The sequence below is a fragment of the Mauremys reevesii genome, linkage group 1, assembly GCF_016161935.1.
Source record: "Mauremys reevesii isolate NIE-2019 linkage group 1, ASM1616193v1, whole genome shotgun sequence".
NCBI classification, from domain to species: Eukaryota; Metazoa; Chordata; order Testudines; family Geoemydidae; genus Mauremys; species Mauremys reevesii.
In genome coordinates this window covers 102,042,848-102,065,836 of record NC_052623.1, presented here as the reverse complement: position 1 = coordinate 102,065,836, position 22,989 = coordinate 102,042,848, and the positions used below count along the sequence as shown (strand labels likewise).

At 41.3% G+C, this 22,989-nt stretch overlaps 1 protein-coding gene across 8 annotated transcripts in view; it reads right to left on the bottom strand.

Moving 5' to 3' along the window:
• FARP1 (FERM, ARH/RhoGEF and pleckstrin domain protein 1) overlaps positions 1-22,989 on the bottom strand; it is a 323,275-nt gene that overhangs the window by 43,261 nt on the left and 257,025 nt on the right. For 7 of the 8 annotated variants that reach the window (XM_039543021.1, XM_039543028.1, XM_039542987.1 and 4 more), the window contains 3 exons: positions 10,933-11,123; positions 8,893-8,982; positions 6,826-6,959 (listed from right to left, as the gene is read on the bottom strand). In XM_039543021.1, the coding sequence (XP_039398955.1) occupies positions 6,826-6,959; positions 8,893-8,982; positions 10,933-11,123 (415 nt within the window). The remainder of the gene's footprint in view (positions 1-6,825; positions 6,960-8,892; positions 8,983-10,932; positions 11,124-22,989) is intronic. The other variant, XM_039543016.1, reaches the window with a different exon arrangement.

The following is a 22,989-nucleotide window of genomic DNA, read 5'->3' as shown; positions in this document are numbered from 1 at the left end:
TGAGCACTAAACTTACTAGAGCTTGAGGATTGTCGTAACAGTGTCAGTATCAGACTTCCTGGATCTCAGCAGGGTTCAGATGATCCTTCCTCAGTCTAAAGTAAATTGAATACTATGTTAGATCTTAAAAACTGGGGATTGCTCCACTGGCCTGGGATTGATAGGGCGCATTAAAGACCCTACATGGAATTTAAAGATATCAGCAAATCCTTCCCCAAACAACTCCAAGAGAAACTCTACAGCCTCATCCCCCATGAACCCACGCCAGGAACCTTCTACCTGCTTCCCAAGATACACAAACAAAGGAACCCAGGCAGACCCATGATAGCTGGCCTCAGCACTCTTACAGAAGGAATATTGCGACTCCTAGAAACCCTCCTCAAACCTCTCACCACAGAAAGGATCAGCTTCCTGCAGGACACAAGCGACTACCTCTACAAACTCCGCAACATTAACAGGTTTCAGAGTAGCAGCCGTGTTAGTCTGTATCCGCAAAAAAAACCCAGGAGTACTTGTGGCACCTTAAAGACTAACAAATATATTTTAGCATGAGCTTTCGTGAGCTGCAGCTCACTTCTTCGGATGCATAGAATGGAACACACAGACAGGGGATATTTATACATACAGAGAACATGAAAAGGTGGAAGTATGCATACCAACAGGCAGAGTCTAATCAATTGAGATGAGCTATCGTTAGCAGGAGGAAAAAAACTTTTTGAAGTGATAATTAAGATGGCCCATACAAGGTGTGAGGAGAACTTAACATAGGGAAATAGATTCAATTGGTGTAATGACCCAACCATTAGTCTTTAAGGTGCCACAAGTACTCCTGTGGTTTTTTTTTTTGCAACATTAACAGCCTCCCTCAGAACACCATTTTTGCTGCTATAGATGTCAACTCCCTGTACATGAACATCCCTCACAATCATGGCATCGCAGCCCACCTCAAATATCCACAAGACAGTGGACAACATTAAATATTCCACCCCAAACACAGGGCCAAAATCATTCATTTCATCCTAACCCATAACGATTTTACATTCAACAACACACACTTTGTCCAAACCATCAGTATAGCTATGGCCACCAGGATGGCTTCCAGTATGCCACCCTCTTCTTGGGCCACCTTGAGGAAGAAATTCTGAAAAAATGCACCACAAAACCAACGACATACCTGAGATACATCGATAATATTTTCATCCTCTGGACTGATGACCTAACTCCCTCACAGATTTCCACTACAACTTCAGTAACCACCACCTACCTATTAAACTCTCTCTAGAACACTCCCACACTAGCATTAAACTTCCTGGATACCATGATCAGCTTCAATAACGGAACTCTACAGACAACTATATACAAGAAACCCATGGATCACCATACTTACCTTCACAGATTCAGTAACCACCCCAAACACCCGAAGAAATTGGTTATCTACACCCAGGCACTCAGATACCACAGAATAGACTCTGAGGAGCAAGTCCAGGGATATACACCTTAGCACACTTAAAGCCGCCTTCACCAGCCAGGACACTCCACCAGAGAAGTATATCACATCACGGAACAGGCCACCCAAATACCTTGAGAGAACCTGCTTTAATACGGAAATAAAACCCTCTCCGACCATACACCTCTAGTTGTCACCTGCTACCTGGCACTGGAACCCATATGGGGTATCATTAAACAATTACAAACCCATACTCGACAGGGACCACATCCTGAAAGAAATCATTCCTGAACTCCTAATTCTGGCCTTCAAACAACCCCTCAACCTCACCAAGCTCATCTCAGAAACAAGCTCTCCACAGACCAGGATCCACCAATTCAAAGCAGCACCAGACTTATATACATGTCTCCACTGCTACAATGATCAGTTCCCCCCAACCCAACACATCTTTCAACATCCATGGGTCCTAAATAGTACTATCACAACTTGTGGTGTACCTTATCCAGTGCACTAAATGTCCCAACAACTATTATGTGGGTGAAACCAGACAATCACTATGCACTCGAATGAACTCTCACAGGAAAGTGATGAGACTACTGTGTTAACTACTTATGTTAAACAATCTGTTCCCCCCTTTATTTAGCTGTGACATTTCCCAGACCTGAAGAAAAGCTATATGTAAGCTCGAAAGCTTATCTCTCTCAGCAACTGAAATTTGTCCAATAAAAGATTATCTCACCCACTTTGTCTTGCCAATATCCTGGGACCAACACAGCTACAACAACCCAGTATATTTTTAAAAGATTCATAGTTAAGGACTCTTTGAGCCAAACCATAATAGTTTTGGGGATAGCTCTCTGTAACTCAAAAACCCAGACAGATATATCAACCATTTCAATTGATGATTTACAATCACTATGGCAATGCATCTGCTTGTCTGGTCTATGTCCAGAAAAGACTGGACATAGAGCTTCCAAAAACACAAGAACATTTCCAGACGAACAAAAAATATATCTAAGTAGAAGAAAGAGCTAATTACATTTATCTCTCAATTTAAAAAACCCAAGATCCTACACTTGGGGGGGGGGGGAGAACAGTTACTCACTATGGGAGATTTCTCTTCCCCAGAGAGTACATGTAACAGCTGAGTAGCTAGCACTGTTTCAAAGCAATAAAAAGAGAACAGCATTGAAAAAATGAACCTCTGGTCCTCTTTGTGAATTTTATGTGAGAAGCCCATATCAACGGAGGTAGCAAGCTGTGCTTTAAAATGAAGTGTGTAATTCCAACACCATCCCCTGCTTTTTTTGCTCCTTCAGCCCAATGTAGGTCCTCTCACCAGACTAATATTCAGACGACAATGGGGAACAAAACTGCCAACATCCTTTCATTTATTCCCCATCACACCGGCGAGCCGTGAAACACAAAAAGCACAACAAAATATAAAATCCCATATTGAGCCCACAAAGAGTTCTAGAAACTCTGTGTAGTGCAGATCTTTTTATTCAAAGACCCTTTTTTCATGTTACAAAGCCCTTGAAGAGAATGAAGCTTTTTCATGTCTCAGGCCTCAGTGAAACTGTTCCACCATTCCTACATATTATTAGAGATAGAGAAATTAAAGAAGTTGACATAGGCCTGGTTTATAGTGGGAAATTAGTTTGGTATAACTACATCATTCAGAGGTGTGAAAAATCCACACCCCTGAGTGATGCAGTTAAACCGACTGCCTCCTGGTGTAGACAGAGCTATGTAGATGGGAGAATTCACCTGTTGACTTATCTACTGCCTCTCGTGGAGGTAGATTACCTACACTGACGGGAGAACTGCTGTCGTTGGCATAAGTAGCATCTTCACTGAAGCAATACAGCAGTGCCGCTGCAGTGTTTTAAGTGTAGATAAGTCCATAGAAGAGAAACTACAGCAACTCTGTGTCTCAATTCAGGGGTTAGATGTGTACATAGGAGTAAAAAGACAAGGCTACATTCAGGTGAGGAAAATTTTGCTGAGCTTCAAACTGTCCTCAGAAGAAAATATAGTATGCATAGTCTGACAAAACTCTTAACACCTGCAGGAGTGACTGCAGGATGAGTAATTAAGGCCAACATTTTCAAAAGTGCCCTTTGATGTTAGGTGCCTCCGTTTTTGGATATGAAGCATCTTACAGCAAGTAAGTAAACCCTTCTTCCCTTGGTATTGTGGAGGGATGTGTTCTATGACTCCTTGCTGCAGTAAGAAGTTCACCTCTTGTTTGAGAATACTCTCATGAGAGTGGCCCTCAAAGGAGGATGGGGAGGTTTTTTTTGGAGGAGATAAGGATGCAAACTCTATCCTATAGCCAGAGTGGATGACATTCAGCACCCACTTGTCTGTTGTTATTGCCCTCCAACTGCTGAAAAAGAGTGGTGTGTGGGAGTTGGGAGGTATTGAGCTTAGTGTTTCACAGTTCTTGAGCTCCATCAAAAATAATGTCAAGCCGGTGGCTGAGGTTGGGATGCAGAGCCTGTTGCAGAGTGTGTAGGGAAGCGGGACTTTTGAACCTTCTGTCTCTTACATGGTGGTTCATAGGGCCTCTGATGGAAAAACTGCTGAGCCATGGGCCTAGATCTGATTGATGGGCAGTGAAACTTCCTCTTATGAGCAAGTGTGTATATGTCCAGGGAGCAGAGGGTAGTCCTGGAGTCCTTCAGGGCATGGAGAGACTCATCCATCTTCTGGTTGAAGAGGTGTGATTCATTGATGGCGTGCTCAATGGTATTCTGGATCTCCCTAGGGAACCCTGACTCATAGAGCCATGACTCCCTGCACAGGATGATGGCGGTAGCCAGAGCTCTAGAGGAGGTATCAGTGGTATTGACTGCAGATTGGAGAATAGTCCTGGCTATCAGTTTGCCTTTGTCTATCAGAGCTTGAAAACAAGCTCTGTCCTGCTGCAGAAAGGCTATCAGTAAACTCTGCAAACTTGGCATAGTTCAGTAAATTGTATTTTATCTGTTAGCACCTGGCAATTGGCAATCCTGAACTGGAATCTGGATGATGAGAAGACCTTTCTTCCCAACAGATCCAGGCATTTGCCCTCTATCAGCTGAAGCAGAACAGGGATGTCGCTGTCCAGCCCTTTCAGAAGTAGCATGGACCACCAGTGAGTTGGGAGAAGGGTGACAACACAGAAATTCCTCTCCTTTGGCCAGCACGTAATAGAGCTTCTCTGTCCTTTTGCAGGTAGGAGCACAGATGGCAGAGATGTTCCAGACTATCCTAGTTGGCTCCAGTATGGCTTCATTAATGTGGAAAGCTATTCTGTTGGGCCCAGATGCATGGAGGATGTCTAAAAGTCTGTGCTAGGAGTCCTGGATCTCCTCAAGAAAGGAATCTGAAGCTATCCAGCAATGCTGTGAAGAAGTTCCTGGAACTGCCTAACGTAATCGGGAGGAAAGGGGGAGGGTTAAGGAGGGGAGGGGAAGATGGGGCTGGAGGAGACATAGGAGTCACTGCTTCATCTGGGGAAAACAATGGCAGTCTTGCTGGTTCCGGCAGAACCACTGGATCCGGAGAGTAATGTTCCTCCTCCTCCTGCAGATCCAGGGGCAGATCTGAGCATCCCCTTAGAGGGGAGACAAGTGGTGACTCCCTGGCATATCAGATCAACTTTTCAGGAGAGTACAGGTCCCAAGACCCCCAATACAGCCAGTAGGAAGGATCAATTGGTGGACGTGGGAGCACCCACACCATGTAGGGTGACCAGATGTCCCTATTTTATAGGGACAGTCCCGATATTTGGGGCTTTTTTCATATGGGCTCATATTACCATACCCCCCACCCCAGTCCCGATTTTTCATACTTGTTATCTGGTCACCCTAACAGCATGGGGTACCAGCGCCTCCGAGACAGATGAGGCAGAGGTTGAGCCCAAACTGGTGCAGGTCTCCTGGGTGGTGGTGGACATGTAGGGTAGGGGAAGAAAGGTTCATCAAGTGGTTTAGACTCAGTGGAGAGAAGCCTGATTCTTGTTCCAGCAGGGGTAACATCGGTGCCATTAGAGGGGAGATGTATTCTAAGTATGGGATGGGTGATAAACTCCTTCCAATGGTCGAGAGCCCCAATCGAGGAGGCGATTCCAGATCCAGCTGTGGCCCCCTTACCGCTGTCTGTGCTGTGCCCCCCTTGCCCTCCCCTACCTGGAGCTGCAGCCCCGCTCCTGGCTCTCGGGGTGGGAGGGGAAGGAAGGGAGCGCAGATGGGTAAGGGAGGGGCACGACTCTCAAAAGTTTGGGAACTGCTGTCCTAGATCTATACATTTATTTTAGCCATATTAAAACACATATTGTTTGCCTGTGCCCTGCTTACAAAGCAACCCAGATTGCTCTGTATCAGTGTCAGGTTCACTTCATTATTTACCACTCCCTCATTTTGTGTGTCACCTTACAACTTTATTACTGATGATTTTATGTTCTCTTCCAGGTCACTGATAAAAATGTTAAATAGCATAGAGCCAAGAACTGATCTCTGCAGTACCTCACTAGAAATATACCCACTCAACGAGGATTCTGTTTACAATTATATTTTGAGACCTATCAGTTAGCCAGTTTTTAATCCATTTCATGTGTCTGATATTAATTTTATACCTGTCTAGTTTTTTAATCAAAATGTGTGCTGCATCAAATCAAATACCTTATAGCACTGATGTAATATACTTAGATTTCTATTACTTTTATCAACTAAACTTGGAATCTCATTAAAAAAAAGATACCAAGTTAGTTTGACACAATCTATTTTCCATAAACTCATGTTAATCGGTATTAATTACATTACCCTCCTTTAATTCTTTATTAACTGAGTCCCACATCAGCTGCTCCATTATCTTGCCCAGAATCAGTCAGACTGACAGGCCTATAATTCCCACATCATCCTATTTACCCTTTTTTAATATTGGCACAGCATTAGCCTTCTTCCAGTCCTCTGGAACTTCCCTGGTGTTCCAAGATTTATTGAAAATCAACATCAATTGTCCAGAGAGCACCTAAGCCAACTCTTTTAAAACTCTTGTATGCAAGTTCTCTGGACCTGCTGATGTAAAAGTGAATACATTTAGTAGCTGCTCTTTGACACCCTCCAGAGTTACTATAGGAATGGAAAAGTATCATCACATGATAGGAAACTTTACTAGTTTGTATTACCTTGTTTCAATATGGCTGTATTATACACTCTATCAATTGAATTAACACAAAGCAGATTTTCTTAATACATTCTATTAACAACCAACATTTTTGATCCACCCAAATGAATCATGACAGTCAACCCACATGGAGCAAAAATTTACCAAACTGGAATGTGGAGATGAGAGATGTAATAGTAATAAATAATGAATAACATTCTTACCACAGAGCAAGTCTCTGCTCAATTTCCTTCAAAAAAGTGGTGTGAAATTTGTGCAAAGGTTCAAAGTTGGAGAAGAGGAAATTCTTCAGTGTTTCTGGCATATAGTCATCTTTACTCACTGTGCTCTGAAACCACTGGAGGGAAAGAACAAAGTGATAAAGGGGAAGGCTGGGGACAGGGCCTGTCATTTACTCTATCTTTGTGCAGTTACCTACAACCCTGGCTGGCCTCTAGACTACAGTATGGCTCAGATTTAGGACAACATTTAAGAAACTACTTAAATCCCATTGAAGTTGATGAGACTTAAGCTCATGCTTCTGAACTGGGCCCTATAAATGTAACAACAACAACAGTAGTGAAAGGGGTTATTTACTTCCTTACAGTTAATCCACCAATTCAGGGTATATACAGAATACATATACTGCAGTGATACTGTATCCTGAGGTCACAGTTCTATTTTCTTTCTATATTTGTCATGAAATGTGATGTCCCAAGATAAATACAGAAAAGTAACCTGCACTGCAGAATTAATTTTGCAGGTAATTCAGCTACTGTGGATTCACTGACTTCATTGTACTGAAGTGGGAAACTTAATTCCAACCACTTAAACTAGTTATTAAAATGTGAACGTAGCTACCGCAAGTGGCTCTCATAACCAGGTTTGCTGTGGCTCAGATTTTCAAAATTTGGCCTCTGACTTAGAATGTTTGACTGTAGTCTGATTTTCAGGGGTTCTGATTACCTATTGGTCCAAAGTCAATGGAAGCCAAATCCAGCTCAGCACCTCTGAAGTTCAGGCCCTAGATCGGGGTGGCCAACCTGTGGCTCTTCAGAAGTTACTATGCAGCTCCTTGTATAGGCACCAACTCCGGGGCTAGAGCTACAGGCACCAACTTTCCAATATGCTGGAGTGTGCTCACTGCTCAACGCCTGGCTCTGCCACAGGCCCTGCCCCCTCCCCTGAGCCTGCTAGGCCCTCGCTCCTCCTCCTCCCACCCAGAGCCTCCTGCACGCCATGAAACAGCTGATGGGGAGGGAAGGGCAGGCACTGATTGGCAGGGCTGCTGGTGGGTGGGAGGTGCTGGGAGCGGGTGGAGGGAGCTGATGGGGGGCTGCTGACGTATTACTGTGGCTCTTTGGCAATGTACATTGGTAAATACTGGCTCCTCCTCAGGCTCAGGTTGGCCACCCCTGCCCTAGATAGATGAAGGTGGTCACTCAGAGTTAGAGGAAGTCCAATTAAATGGAGGTCCAGAAGTTCAAGATCTACGCTGGTACAAGCAGAGTATAAGTAGGTCAGGATCAAGTCCTACTGTTTAAATGTATAATGGGATCTTAGATCCACTGGGGTCAATTCTGCTTTGCCCCATTACCCCTTTGTGCTGTGCTGGTAGTGTAAAGGGGCTATCAATGCAGCCGTGTAAGAGGGTTGTCTGGATGGCATAAAGCTGGCCTACCCTGCTTGAGGATCTCACTCCCTCCTCACAGTACCTACTGTGCTCTAGCTATTTTTGATAGACCTCCAGTGGCTCCTAGAGGCCTGTTGCAACTGCCTGTAAATTAGAGCAGATGGACCTATCCTCCATGAAATTATCTATCACAGGACTGAGGTGGTGGAATCTCCATCCTTAGTGGTTTATAAGGCCCAGCTTGAGGAAGCCTTGGCTGGGATGATTTAGTTGGTGTTGGTGAACAGGAGGCAATAAAACGAGTCAAAAAAATAAACACAACTTCCTAGGTGAGCTACTCCTGTTTCTGGGGACTCCATTACAAATATTATCTGTGAGCTTCCAATTAAAGCCACAAGGTCTGAGCATATTTTCAGTTCCTAAAAAGTTTTCACTGTACCTGTTACAGACTAGCCATACAGTAAATGTCTACCCTCTGCTTTTTGTGTACAGCTGAAATTCTGTCCTCACTGGAACAATACCCATGTGCATAGCATAGGGGGGCAGAAAATAAAAAATAAAACCATTGTAGAATAGCTAAGGAGTAAATGGGGCAAATACAATACCACAGCTGACTCCAGTAGCATATGTTTCATGAGTAATACTAAAGTAAACATACCGACGTGATGACTTCAAGGTCCTTCAGGTAAGTTCGCTCTGTGGTCGATACTTCTTTAGCAATGAAGTAAGCTTTGTCAGTTGGAAATCTCTGTAAATTGCAAAAAATAAGAAGTTTTGATCAGAAAAGAGACTCTAGGCAACAATCACTAGGACAATTAGAAACTAGCGAGCCTTGCTTGTGCTGATTATGACTGATATGTGGAACTTCCCTGTGGAAAATCCCTTAAGAACATCCTTGCAAACAATAGCTGTCTAGGAGTTTGGAAAAGATTTCTTACTGCTATGATTATTTGCAGAATCCAGTTATTTCTAGTATTCCTCTCAACTTATTCCACATTTCTGGAGCAGGATGTATTAGAAGCTGAGAACGACTTTTTTGGAGAGTTAACAATGAGGATCAAACATAAACACCTTAATGAACAGACAGTGATCTATTCATCACATAATCTGTGTTCACTCTTCAATACACATCTCTTCGCGTGATAAACATTTACTGCAGAATACTCTCCAAAATGCCCAAACTAGTTTTTCCAAAGGGGCAGAGTAGGTAGAGGATCAAAAGGGCTGGAAGAGAAAGGGGAAGAGAGAGACTTCGAACTTCAGAAAAATCTCTCCTCCATGTTTCATAAAAGGCAAATCTATCAATATCAATCTTACACTAGGGAGACATTTAGGTTAGAGCAGCAGTGACCAGCCTTTACAGCTTAAGGGTCCAATGTCTTCTTTCAAAATGGCCAAGGAGACACAATCGGTACTTTCAGGCAGATTCTCTGCCCTATTCTGCTCCCCTTTGTGCTTCTCAGGTGACACAAAGGGAAAGGAAAACATCCACATATCCCTTGTTAATATGCTTCCACCCCTCCCGCTGCTGGTGTAGAGGACATGTCAGAGGCAGTGATGGACATTGGCTGGCATACATGAAGCTCAGGCTATCCCTAGCTGGTGTACCACTTCAAGGGAACCACTGCCAGCTGGCATAAGAGAGAGCAGTCACTAGGCTGCTCAAACTGGAGCTGGGCACAGAATCAGGAAGATGTTGACTGGTGCTGGTTCTCAATGTCTCCTCCAGTGCCCTGTATAGCTGAGTGTAGAAGTAGTCTTTTCCTAGACAATCCCCTAGGCTCAAGTAGAGCCAGCCGAGCCCCTATCTTGCTCTTCCTGAGACTCTCACAGGTCAGTCAGCAATGGAGCCACCAGAGTGACGCTACCAATGGAGTCTAGTCCAAGACTAGGGCTCCTAGGCACAAGGGTAATATGAATCACAACATACCACCATCTTCCCCTGCTATGCAGCTGCAGCAAGGAAGAAACAGCAGCTGCTCAGAACTGCTCCTGGCTAATATCAGAGGTGCTCCTATAGCTGTAGGAGAAGTGGGGGGTGGAGGACATTGTGGAGGTGATGCCCTCTATCTCCTCACTGTAGTAATGGGGCTGACTCAAACACTTCAGTTTAAAAACCATAGGATATGGCTCAGGGAGAACATTTTCCATTCATAAGCAAATACAATTTTTTTTCTTAACACAGTCACTCTGGAGGGCCCAGGTTGGACACCCCTGCTTGTACTCTTAACATCACTTTGCTCTCTGAAGTCGAGCACTTTGTCAAAACAGAGCATTAATAAATTTCTTTAAAACGTGCTAGACCCAACTTGTAGGGTCAGAACAAAAGGCCACTGAAATCAGTCACTGACTTGGATGGAACTTCGGATTAGGCCCTTAGAGCAGCAAATTCTTCTGTGGCTCACTTCTGTCCCATTGAAAGCAATGGGAGTTTTGCCACTGGCTTCAAGAGGCGCATGATGAGGCTCTTGGATAGCTTGCAAGCTGTGGTTTGGTGCATCACATCACAAGACAAACAGCCCCTCTCTCAGACAATTTGTTAGCTTTTTTGCAACCCAGCATAAAAAGATCTGTCCTTCTCTTGTAACAAATGAAGAAGAGAGGGAAGAGTGTCTGGGAGCTAGAGATGTCAGCTACATACCACATTTCTAGCAATCAAAACATCCAGGGGAGAATAGGGTGAAGTTAACCGCAATACCTTTCTCCTGACCTCTTCCTCATCATCAGTCCTGATATACGATGGGTCATTCAGCAATGGGCTGATCAGTGGAGAAGACTGCTTGGCATCAGGGCTCAAGTTTGGAGATAATGACATATTTGCCACCACTGGTGCTCCTTGAGAATTGATTGAGAGCTCTGAAAGGTGAGGGCTGCCAGTCAGAGAACCTGCTAAAGAAATGATACAATAAAAATTGCAGTTAGTATGGGACACATCCAGACAGCTAAAAATGACAGAATCTTAAACCACAGTGTGGAAATTATGCTAACAGGCACAAGATCCCAGATCCTTAGCTCGTGTAAATGGACGTAGTGTCACTGAAGTCAATGGAGCTGCAACCATTTATATCAGCTGAAGATCTGGCCCCATGCTCATTTAGTTGATAAAACTGGAAGAGTTACAGCCATTATAAAACTAGAGATCCAGGTACAAATAATTCAGTTGCATATGTTAATATTAAACATCAAATTCATGATGAGCTCTTCATCACAGCATCCTACTCTATGGAAGAGAATGCGTAGAACAGATGAATGTTCTCAGTTTTACAATTAGTTTAAAACACAAAGATCGGGCGTGTCGTAAGTAGTTAGTTAAGGGTTAAGTTCTACCTGAAAAGGGTTAACACAGACCTGGTGAAACACCTGACCAAAGGACCAATCAGGGAAGAGAATTTGAAAATCCCAGACAGCGGGAACTTGGGTCTCTGTGTTCTTTGTTCTGTGTTCTTAGCCGTCTGGAAGTACACCAGTCCAGATGCTTAATCAAGTCTGCTCATCTCTCTGAACTAATTTCTTCTATTCAAGCTAGTGAGTATTAGAAGTACTGGGTAATTTCATATAAGAATCCTGTGTCTGCAATTCTGTGTGTTTGTATTGATTATTCGTAATTTTGCCTGTATTGTTTGTACTGAGGAAAAGGGAGAAATTTCTCCAGGGATTAATAAGATTAGACCCTATGAATGGCTATCTTGGATTCATAGAGATTGTGTATTTTTTTTTTTTTAGAATCTAAAATCTAAAGGTTTATTTACAAAGGGAAAAAGGTAGAGATGAGAGGTAGAATTGGTTAAATGGAATCAATTACATACAGTAATGGCAAAGTTCTTAGTTCAGGCTTGCAGCAGTGCTGGAGTAAACTGCAGGTTCAGATTAAGTCTCTGGAACATCCCACCGCTGCCACCATGTCCTAGGGTCTCACCCCCACTTTGAGCTTGTGAGTTCAAAGATGGGGACCCGCAGGTATTCTCCCCCCACCCTAACCCTTAGGGTAGGGTTCCTTCTCGCTGCCACCACTCGATTATTTCGGTGAATCGAGACACCCCTCTGTCCCCCCCGTCTCCCTTCAAAGACACTCCCTGGGTACACAGATCCACTCACAGAGGAGGAACCTTCCCCCTCCCTTCTCTTCCCTCTCTCCAGCCTGCTCCGGAGAGAGAGATACCTTGATTCAAACTCCTTGAATCTCTACACACAGGGAAGCAGCCCACTTCCCCCCTCCCTCTCCTCCTTCCAGAGACTTTCCCGGGGAAGCACAGATCAGATCACAGAGGGAGAAAGATTCCTTTCCTTCCCTCTCCCTTCCCTGCTTTCTCTGCTTGGAGACAATCCTTGTCTCCACAGAGTGGCGCCTAGCTTCCTTCCCCTGAATCCACAGGTAAGGAACTTAAACAAGTCCTGAACTTAAGAGAGTTTATTAAAAGAATAAAAAAAGAAAAAAAAATACACAATCTCTATGAATCCAAGATAGCCATTCATAGGGTCTAATCTTATTAATCCCTGGAGAAATTTCTCCCTTTTCCTCAGTACAAACAATACAGGCAAAATTACGAATAATCAATACAAACACACAGAATTGCAGACACAGGATTCTTATATGAAATTACCCAGTACTTCTAATACTCACTAGCTTGAATAGAAGAAATTAGTTCAGAGAGATGAGCAGACTTGATTAAGCATCTGGACTGGTGTACTTCCAGACGGCTAAGAACACAGAACAAAGAACACAGAGACCCAAGTTCCCGCTGTCTGGGATTTTCAAATTCTCTTCCCTGATTGGTCCTTTGGTCAGGTGTTTCACCAGGTCTGTGTTAACCCTTTTCAGGTAGAACTTAACCCTTAACTAACTACTTATGACAGTTCTCAGTTTTACAATTAGTTTAAAACACAAAGATCATCATAATAAATAAGCCAACCTATGGCTCCTGTTTTTCCTCCTACAACATAACTCCAAAATGCAAATGACCTACAGTACTTCACTGGAAGCTGTGGGAAAGAGATTAGAACAAGTATATCTAGAGGGAGTCTAGGAAAAACTAGGACTTTCTATGGCAGTATTGTACTATGCAATGTCAATCACATCTAAAATGGAGGGAGAAAACTACTAGCTTCCCATTTCTACACACAGCAGAAGTACATATATTTTTATTATACCTTGTAGGGTCATTCCAAGCGCCTCTGATTGTTTGGGATGGAAATGCTAGCGTTACATTTGCACAAGAAGGTATTATTTTTAACACACAAAGCATGACAATTTTAGTTGATCACAGCCATAAAGCCCCATTATATTTTGTACAGTAAAAAATGATGACAGTAAATTATACTTCTGTAGGTTGAGATATACTAGTGTTGAAATTAGTGTTTTGTCTCTTGGAAGGCAGCCAGATTACTGACTGTGCAAACGAAACAGCTTGCCAAAAAAACCTCATCATCTTCCCAATTAAGCTGAAGACGTGCCATGAAAAGTCAAACCTGTTAAAAGCTATGCTGGATCTTTCAAACCATGAAATGTTTACAGCCCATATTGTTTCATTTGGGCTACACACCTTAAAAACTTCAACAGAGAAACGAACAAGCTATTGAGTCCCATAGCTATGTTGACCAGAATTAAAGTAAATGCAAATGTCTGCATATCCATATATTTAAGGTCAAAGGCTTTTCACCATGAGCACTTTTCTGGAGTATATTATTTAACTATTAGTTCCCCTGTTACTACAACACAACTCAGACACTCAAATAAATAATGGCATCAATACATATAATTAGGCCAGTAGGATGAGTGCAAAACATTTCGTGAAAGGCCTCAGGTTTATTGCTACACCGATTTTTTTTTTTTACATCCCAGGAGGTGCATATTCATCTTACTGTACAACATTATTTGTTTAGATTTGTCATAATCTATGACAATTATGTACCTTATTATAAAACAAAGACAAAGGAATATTTGCCTGAAATAGTTTTTGTATTACTGTAACTAGCAAGAAAGAATTTACCCACAGTTCCACACTAAATCATTGCTCAGTGAAATCTGAGAGAAACGCCATAGGTTGTTACACAACTGTCAATTTTATTGACACTAGTACACAACTGTATACAAGGTTTTCAAAGGAAATGGAATTCATCATATAGTGAAACAGATTAGTAGTGAGGTTGTAGGTTTAAAGTACTATACTACACTTTATAAAAGACATAAGAAAAGTGATATCACTTCTGATGTAAGAAAACAGAGAAATTCTGGCACTATGCCTGTCACATGACAGTAAATAGATCATTTGCGCCTCTGTGAGAAATCCTCAGGTGTTACATGGTAGAAATTGAACCCCACCTCCTGTGAGACATAACTGAAGCCCTAATATTAATGTAGGGGAAAATCTATGTCAAACTCAATTTGACTGATGTGGTTCGAACTGTAAAATACCAGATGAAGGAATTAACTTAAAATGCTTCCCAGCTTACGATGTGGGCACTCATAGCTTGTCAGAGGTATTGTAGTTAATTAGTTTCCTCATGGAGCACAACATTTAGCATCTGCTCCATCAGTGAAAGACTTGCAGAAAAAATACTATTTATTTTAGACATCATTCCATTTGGTATTTTTGCATAAAAGTAAAACACTACGTTCTCATTCAGGGGCTAATAGGAACATTAATGATGACCAAACTCAAATCCAAACACTACAACCCACAGACAGGAATGTATTTATGTTAATGGTTTCCCATTTTACATGTTGAATGATAACTACAAGTTAAAACTAGCCCCAAGGGAGTGGTTATAACATGAAAGTGGCCCAAAACACTTAGTGATCCATTAACAGATCGTGATTACTACAAATATGGTCTAAATACAAGAATAAACTGGATTTTGCTTTTGTCAAAATAAGTAATTGACTTGCTCTACTGTGATAAAGCAAACAGGCCAGGAAGAAATGAAAATGAAGGTCCTCCCTGCTCAGGTTGTTGGGTGCTCTGGGCAGCATACGTCTCAATATTTGCAAGATGAGCTTTTAGAAATTTGTATTTTGTAAATGAGGGACCATGTTAAATGCAATTATGCATGTGGGTCCTCTTTTCATCTTTTCATGGTGATTAGGTGTAAGTACCCTATATTAGTCATAGGGTCTTCTCTCAGCATCTCCTCTGAACTCTTATCGTACAAGGGTAAATCCAGATATGCTTTATTAATTGACTACAAAACAAGTAAACAGAAGCAGAAGCGATAGGACCAAAGTTATTTAAATAATACAAAAATTGCTCATATCACATCCATTGAGGGTCTTTGATTCATGAAAATTTAGTTCTCTCTCAGCCACTTTATATCAATTATCAGAGATCGAGTGATGCTGGGTTGGATCGCTAAAGCCAAAAGGTTACTATTAATTTTGCCAGTTTGCTCATAATTTGGCGCATTTTTATTTACTTAGACTGGGCTTGGGCTCATTCATCACATATATAGAACTATAGGGTCAGTCATCCAAGAGGGGGTGCATTAGATTAATCAAGAACATTCCTGTGTTATCTAGGGCACAGTTAACATCACTAGCAGTCAATCACTAGCAGCCCCAGTTCAGGAGAGCATCCCTGTTCTGGATAGCACTTAAGCATGTGTTTAACTGCTGCTCTGGAAAGTTAAGAATTGAGCAAGTGCTTAAATTCTTTCCTGAATCAGGACAGGACCTAAGCAAGGTAGTGGCTGTTCAATGTAGGATTAACCACTCCAGCAACTAATGAAAATGCTCGTTTCCTTTCAGAATTTTCATTGTATGTCAGAATATCTAGTCAATGCCAAATACATCTGGGTTGCCTTCTTAGTTGCACTGAGCAAGCTAAATCCGAGACATCTGACAAATGCTGGAGTGAGAGACAGGATTTCAGAATGAAAATAAATGTCAACTGAAAGGGAATGTGAATAACCAATGAGAGGATAAGAACATAAGAATGAACATACTGGGTCAGACCAAAGGTCCATCCAGCCCGCTATCCTGTCTGCTGACAGTGGCCAATACCAGGTGCCCCAGAGGGAGTGAACCTAACAGGTAATGATCAAGTGATCTCTCTCCTGCCATCCATCTCCACCCTCTGACAAACAGAGGCTAGGGACACCATTCCTTACCCATTCTGGCTAATAGCTATTAATGGACTTAATCTCCATGAATTTATCTAGTTCTCTTTTAAACCCTGTTATAGTCCTAGCCTCCTCAGGCAAGGATTTCCACAGGTTGACTGTGTGCTGTGTGAAGAAGAACTTCCTTTTATTTGTTTTAAACCTGCTGCCCATTAATTTCATTTGGTGGCCCCTAGTTCTTATATTATGGGAACAAGTAAATAACTTTTCCTTATTCACTTTCTCCACACCACTCATGATTTTATATACCTCTATCATATCCCCCCTTAGTCTCCTCTTTTCCAAGCCGAAAAGTCCTAGCCTCTTTAATCTCTCCTCATATGGGACCCATCCCAAAAGATACTAGGACTTTAAAGTCTCATGAAACATAAGGACAAGGTGGCATAATGAGTTAATATCTTTACACATACCTCCAACAACTGAGGTTAAAATACATCTTCCACGCACGAAGCAAAATGGAGCCATTGGTCACAATCAAGAACTTGGTGGATATGCTGCATGACCACTTCAGAACATACACAACTATCTGTTACTCTCCTCTTAGGAGAGGCCTATTGCTGGTATAGCAGGGGTATGGTATGACAGGTCGGAGCTGGAGTACATTACTGCTGCAGGAGTGGGAAAGGCTGCATACAGTACTTGGCTACAGTCAGGGTTCTTAGTGTCCTTTTCATGAGACCAGGTATAGTTAATTTAAAAAAAACAACCTACAAATATTCCTAAGCAGGGACATATGATAAATATTTAGGAACACTCTCCCTCGTGTGAACTCTTATTAAGGATGAAAGTCTCAGTCCTACTACTAGGGATTATAACTGTTACTAGTCCCTGTGTGGGCACAATGGCTGGGATTATAACTGCGCCTGTCTCCCCTTCCATGTCCGCACAACAGCCACCTACAAATCTGATCCTAGAGATTTAAATCTGTAGCAAGACATTTCCTTCAAAGAACAGTTAGACAGTTGTGAGAGCCATGGATGGGATTTAACGCATCTTGAAGCCATTTTTCCCCCACTTCCTCCATCTCCCAAAGTTGGCAAACAACAAGCTAGCGCCATATAGAGTTCTGCATCTATTTCAGCGACAAATGCAAATGCAACTCCCAGCCACTAAACGTTTTCTGTTTGCATAGCAGAGAAAAGCAGCACGGGATTGGAATCTGGTTTGTTCTCCTCCTCTGTATAATACAGAAGATGTACAATTATATGATGTAAAGATGTAAAATATGGAAAAGACCAGTGGAAATGTTTTCTACTGAAAGGGATTTAAATTCAAAGCATTACGAGGTAAACTTTGGAAGAGCTGCAACACAGACTCACCCACCCCCTCAAAAATAATGATCAAAGTTGCTTTATTTTTAAGGTTTATACTTTTTAATTACATAAAATGCATTCCAGTCAGAAAAATGACTGTCACAACACATGGAACAATGTGGGATTCCATATTTATTCTCTCCTATGGCCTGATCTAAAACCCATTGAAGTTTAGTGGGAGTTTTTCAGGGAGGTGAGGGTGGGAGTGTTTCCTAAATTCCAGGTGTGGATACAACCTGGAATCTGAAAACCAAGCTGTGTTCTCTCTGTCCCTTACATCACTGCCAGTAATGAAGATTCTCTAATCAGAATTTATCTGACAATTTTGTCACTGCTATAAAGGCAGAATGAAATCCAGCTCACTCTTCCATAGCCGTATTGGCTCTGCATTGCTAACCGTAGTAAAACTCTTTGGTCAGTAAAATAACAGATACTATATAGCACAGGGGGAACAGACAGATTAATGAAAATGTATCTGTTTTGCATATTCACTTTTCTGACAACAGCAGTGCTTTACATTGGAATGGCATTAAATATGGCTAAAACTAAGTGTTCTACCTGTAGCAGCTAAACAAATTGTTACTGCTGCTGAATTATCAAGACTTTGGATGAAGGGCCCATTCTGAGCTCATTAAGCCAAATAGCAAAACTCCCATTGACTTCAATGAAAGCAGGATCAACAGCAATATGATTGCCAGTTTATTGGGCTTACCTTTCTCTTCTGATTAATAGTGCTTTTAAATAAAGTTTCTCACTTGGACACAGTTCTTTAGAATAAAGGTCTTGAGAATGCAGCTATGCATTCATCAGAGGCTCATCTGCAAACAACCCTGAACCTAATAGCAATGAATTTGGAGAAGGAAAAAACAAAAGATTTTAGAAAGAAAGGTGATGTCATACATTGCCAATAGCCTGCCTTGCTTTGAAAAACAAAGGAGATGGGAAGAAAAATTTGCTTCAATTTAACGGCTGCAAAATGTATGCCCACAGCAGCACTGGTAGTGAATGATTTGGGAGAATAGTGTATTAAACTGAAAAACAAGTTCTCTCACATCAGGACAAAGCTCCAGCCAACAACTGGACAGAACAGTTAAACCAGTGACAGTTTTACAGCAAGATACCAGTTAGAATGAGTAAAAGCCTTTGGTAGAGGAAACAAAAAACAAAAAATAAACAAAAATAAAACAAAAAAAGTAATACCATGCATACACAGTTAAATGAGTTTGGCTTGACATGCTTATATAGTCATCGAGCTTGGTACTGGTTTAGCAGCCAGCAACCCCTCCAGTTGGTACAAGTCCATGCTTTATTGGTATACTGTAGTATTAGACAGCGGTGAGTGTGAAATCAGACAGTAACTGCTGCTGTTGGCCTACATCAGGGTATTCTCAAATCTTACAAACAAAGAATAAACATTACAAACTGGGGGAAATACAAAGTCATGAGACATTCCTCTTTCCTAACTTTTAGCTTTCCATTTTTGCATAAAAGACAGAACTAGAACAGTTTGTATAAAATTCCCTCCTTACACTTACATATAAAAAGGTTAGTTTTAAAAATATGCATACGAAACAATACTAATAAATAGCTACCTACACATTCTAGTGCATCCAATCCCATATAAGCTCATGCCACAGATACTGTCCATTTCAACAAGACATCTCCTCAAGACTGCAGTGATCCTGCTTAAAAGCAATTGCATATTGATTTGATCATTCTAAGTGCAGCCTTCATTAGAAAATGAAGGGCATACCAGTTCTGTGTGCTCTACAGGGCCCACGTACTCACAGGGAACGTCACTTGCCTCCCCGCCCATACTTTTCTGTTCTCTAATGTGGTGTGGTTTCTATTCTTGAAACCTCACAACCCAGGGATCTTGCATTGTCCAATTGTGAAACAAAGTGTGTTCTTAGAGAACAGGATCACTGTAATAGAGGAAATAGGTATTCCCAGTACAAATAGGTATTTCTGCAGTAAAAGGACATTGAGACAGTGCCCCAAACAATGCAAGGAACAGAAGATACATCATGCTTTGAGGATAAAGACAGAACATTGAAAAGGCTTTTCCCCCCAGAGAGGTACATGCTGACAAAACACTGCATAGAATGAAACAAAAAATGTTTCTCTTTAAACATTATTAAACAAATGACAAAAATGAGAATGAAGTCCCCAGCAATTTTTGATTAAAAATGTTAATTAGGTCTATTAAAGACTTTTATTTGAAAAGATACATATAGAAATCAGGAAAGGGTTGGATGAATGAAATACTGTCAAGCTTGTGAATTTTTGTTAGTGGTTCAAGTCAATTTCTCAGCAGGAAAGGTAAAAAATAAGGAATTCAGCTAATCAAAGATTTTAAGTGCTTACTGGAAAAGCAACAGGCTTTGAGCGCTAACATTCACTGAACTAAGACAGACCTATCTTTGATCTCTTCATAAATCATCATAGGCAAAACGACAATTGCTTTCTTTTTAAAAACCAGATTTGAAGCATTTGAAAGGAAACTGCTAACCTGGTTTAACAAAACCAGAAAGCTTTTGTCTTGTGAAAGTATTCATGTGCTTCATGTTCGATCGATGACAGCTTGAATATTATTGGTTATAGAGCTAGCTTTTGACAGTGTGAGCTTTGATATTTTTACTGTTCTTGGGGAATCAAGTACGTTTTTTTTTAATCTACTCTCCTCTAGAGCAAAACAACCATTTTTGAAGTGTTTACTATCATGTCATATTTTATGCACCTATGTTTTCCTTCTTTTAGTGTAACAACAACTTTATTTACATTTGTACTTGTTGAAAATACACCCATGAACACCCAGCTCAGCTAGGCCCAAAGGGCTTCTCAAACTTCATAAAATTTGAAAGAAAGTGCTGACTGCTTTTAATAAAAAAAATTTTAAAAAACACCCCCACACATACTTAATCCCACATAGTTTACAGAAGAAAACACAGGAATAGGATAGGAAATAAAAAAACACTCCTAAGAATTGCTTTGTAATTAAGCTAAGCAAAACTCCATGCATATCATGCCTTTGATTTTTAAGCAGAAATTCCACTTTTAAAACCAATATCAATGACACAACATAGCCCCGCTGTAGGAAAGGAGATTGCAGATGCCTTTGTTCATGGTCCATGGAGTGTACAGAAGACCCAGTGTCTCTTATAAATTAGTAAACAATGTTTGCCTGCCTCTAGGTATATTTCATCGACTTTAGAAGCACATACTGTATTGAAATAGTGTAGGCAACATTTCATTGGTTTAAATTGCCAATCAGTATTTCCTTCCCTTCCAGACTAAAGACAGCTTAGGCAAAATTCTTACCTGAAGTAACTTCATTAAAGTCAGTGGAGTTACCAACTCCAGGAACAATTTCTATTTGTGAGAAAAAACAAAGTTGTCTACTTCTCTCCTGGTTCCAGGAGCTGCAATGACTGAAGCCATTTGCAATGAGAAATCCAAAACGCTACCATCATTAAGGTTAAGATTTTGTCACGGTTATTTACAGTAAAAGTCACAGACAGGTCGCAGGCAATCAACAAAAACTCATGGAAGCCTGTGACCTCTCTGTGACTTTCACTAAAAATAATGGGTGAGAGGCATGTGCCCTGCCTGAAGCCCAAGCAGGGAAAGAGAGCCTGAGCCCCTCTGCAGGGAGGGGTGTGTCCAGCATCCACCACCAGCAGAGGCTGACAGCTCTGCCCCCCCGTGACTGAGAGCTCTGGCCCCACCACACTAGGGCTGAAGTGGAAATTGTCATGGAGGTCTCTGAAAGTTAAGGAACCTGTGACTTCCATGACTTCGTGACATAATCTTATCCTTAACCATCATCAAGTGACACCAATAGAGAAGGGCCATGTTCTTCCGTTACTTATGCACCAACAATTTTTGATAATAACTACTTTTAATTAGAGAAGGGTATTTTACAAACTTTTTCTTTTTTGTCCTATGAGATCCCATTTCTGCAATGTACAAAATCGCACACACCTCAAGGACTTTTCCAGACTCTTAGAGCCTGGGAGAGAAATGCATTAAGGGAAACAGAAGGTGCATAAAGAAATTACATTCTTTGAAAAGAGGAGCATATCAGAAAACTAGAGGTGACACTAGGCACCTTTAATTTATGTACATTTGAGCACAGAACCTACCTCCCTCGCATTCATTCCTCATTTCAACCAGTAATTACAATCTTACTGGTTTAAGTGGGACTTGTCTAGTACATAGGCGTTGGCCTGGTCCTCTACACAGGGGTAATTGTCACCCACTATGATTACTACATATGAGCAGAAAATCCAGGGAACAATGGAAATAGTAACTGATTTTCTTCATTAAGAATAAATTTACTTTGTTGTGAAATCATTTTTAGATATCACTATGATGCCCCAGAGTTATTCAATCATGGCTTTTAAAATAGCTGGTCGGTCTTGCTACTGACGGAAAGGGCTATATAAGAGCTAAGTATTATTAATATTATTATTACTTGTTGAAAACAATTAATCAGATTTTACCTTTTTTCTGTTGAAGAATTGTCTTTTAAAGGGTCACAATTTGCAATAATTGGTTATTCTTACCTGCTCAACAAGTAGTTTATTTGAGCAGATTTGGGCCTATAGGTTTCTGTGAATTGTAAATGAGCTCTCCACTGAATATCTGATACTCAGAATCCTGGTTGCCTCAGTCACATTTTATAGTCTGTTCCCTGATTCCATGTCCTGTCCTTCATACACAACAGAACTGCCTGAAGAATCATTGGGATGGTTGAATCTCTCAGGGAGACAGTGGGAAACACTTTACAGAGACACAAATTGGAAGTCAACAGGGCTAGAAAATGTTAATGTTGAAAATATTTTTTCCCATCCTGCTTTGCCCAAGAAATAACTTTATATTTGACTACATACTGGAACCCCCAAATTTAAAATTGAGGGAGAGGAAGAGACAGAAATCAGATTTTACAGATGTTCAGCAGATTTTACATTCAGTTTTCTCTTGTCACTTCCCCCCAAGTAAACGCATGTATAAATGGAGAGACCAGACAAGCACTTGCAGCATGAATAGTATTGCTCCTCCAGCACAAATATGATTGTTTGCACAAAGGAAAGTTGCTCCCCAAACACCTGGGCAAAGAAACATGAATGTTCATGATAAATGGCCCTGGAGCAGTCACGTCAAATCGTGAGTCACATTTAGTGAACTAATTGACAAATACACTTTTCCACTTTTTGTTTGTTTGTAACTGTTATGTTTTGTTTTGGCAGCCTGGTAATTTTTCAGTGTTGATTTTGTGTGGTACTACTGTCCTAGTAGGAACTGGCGTCACCATGCTATCAAAT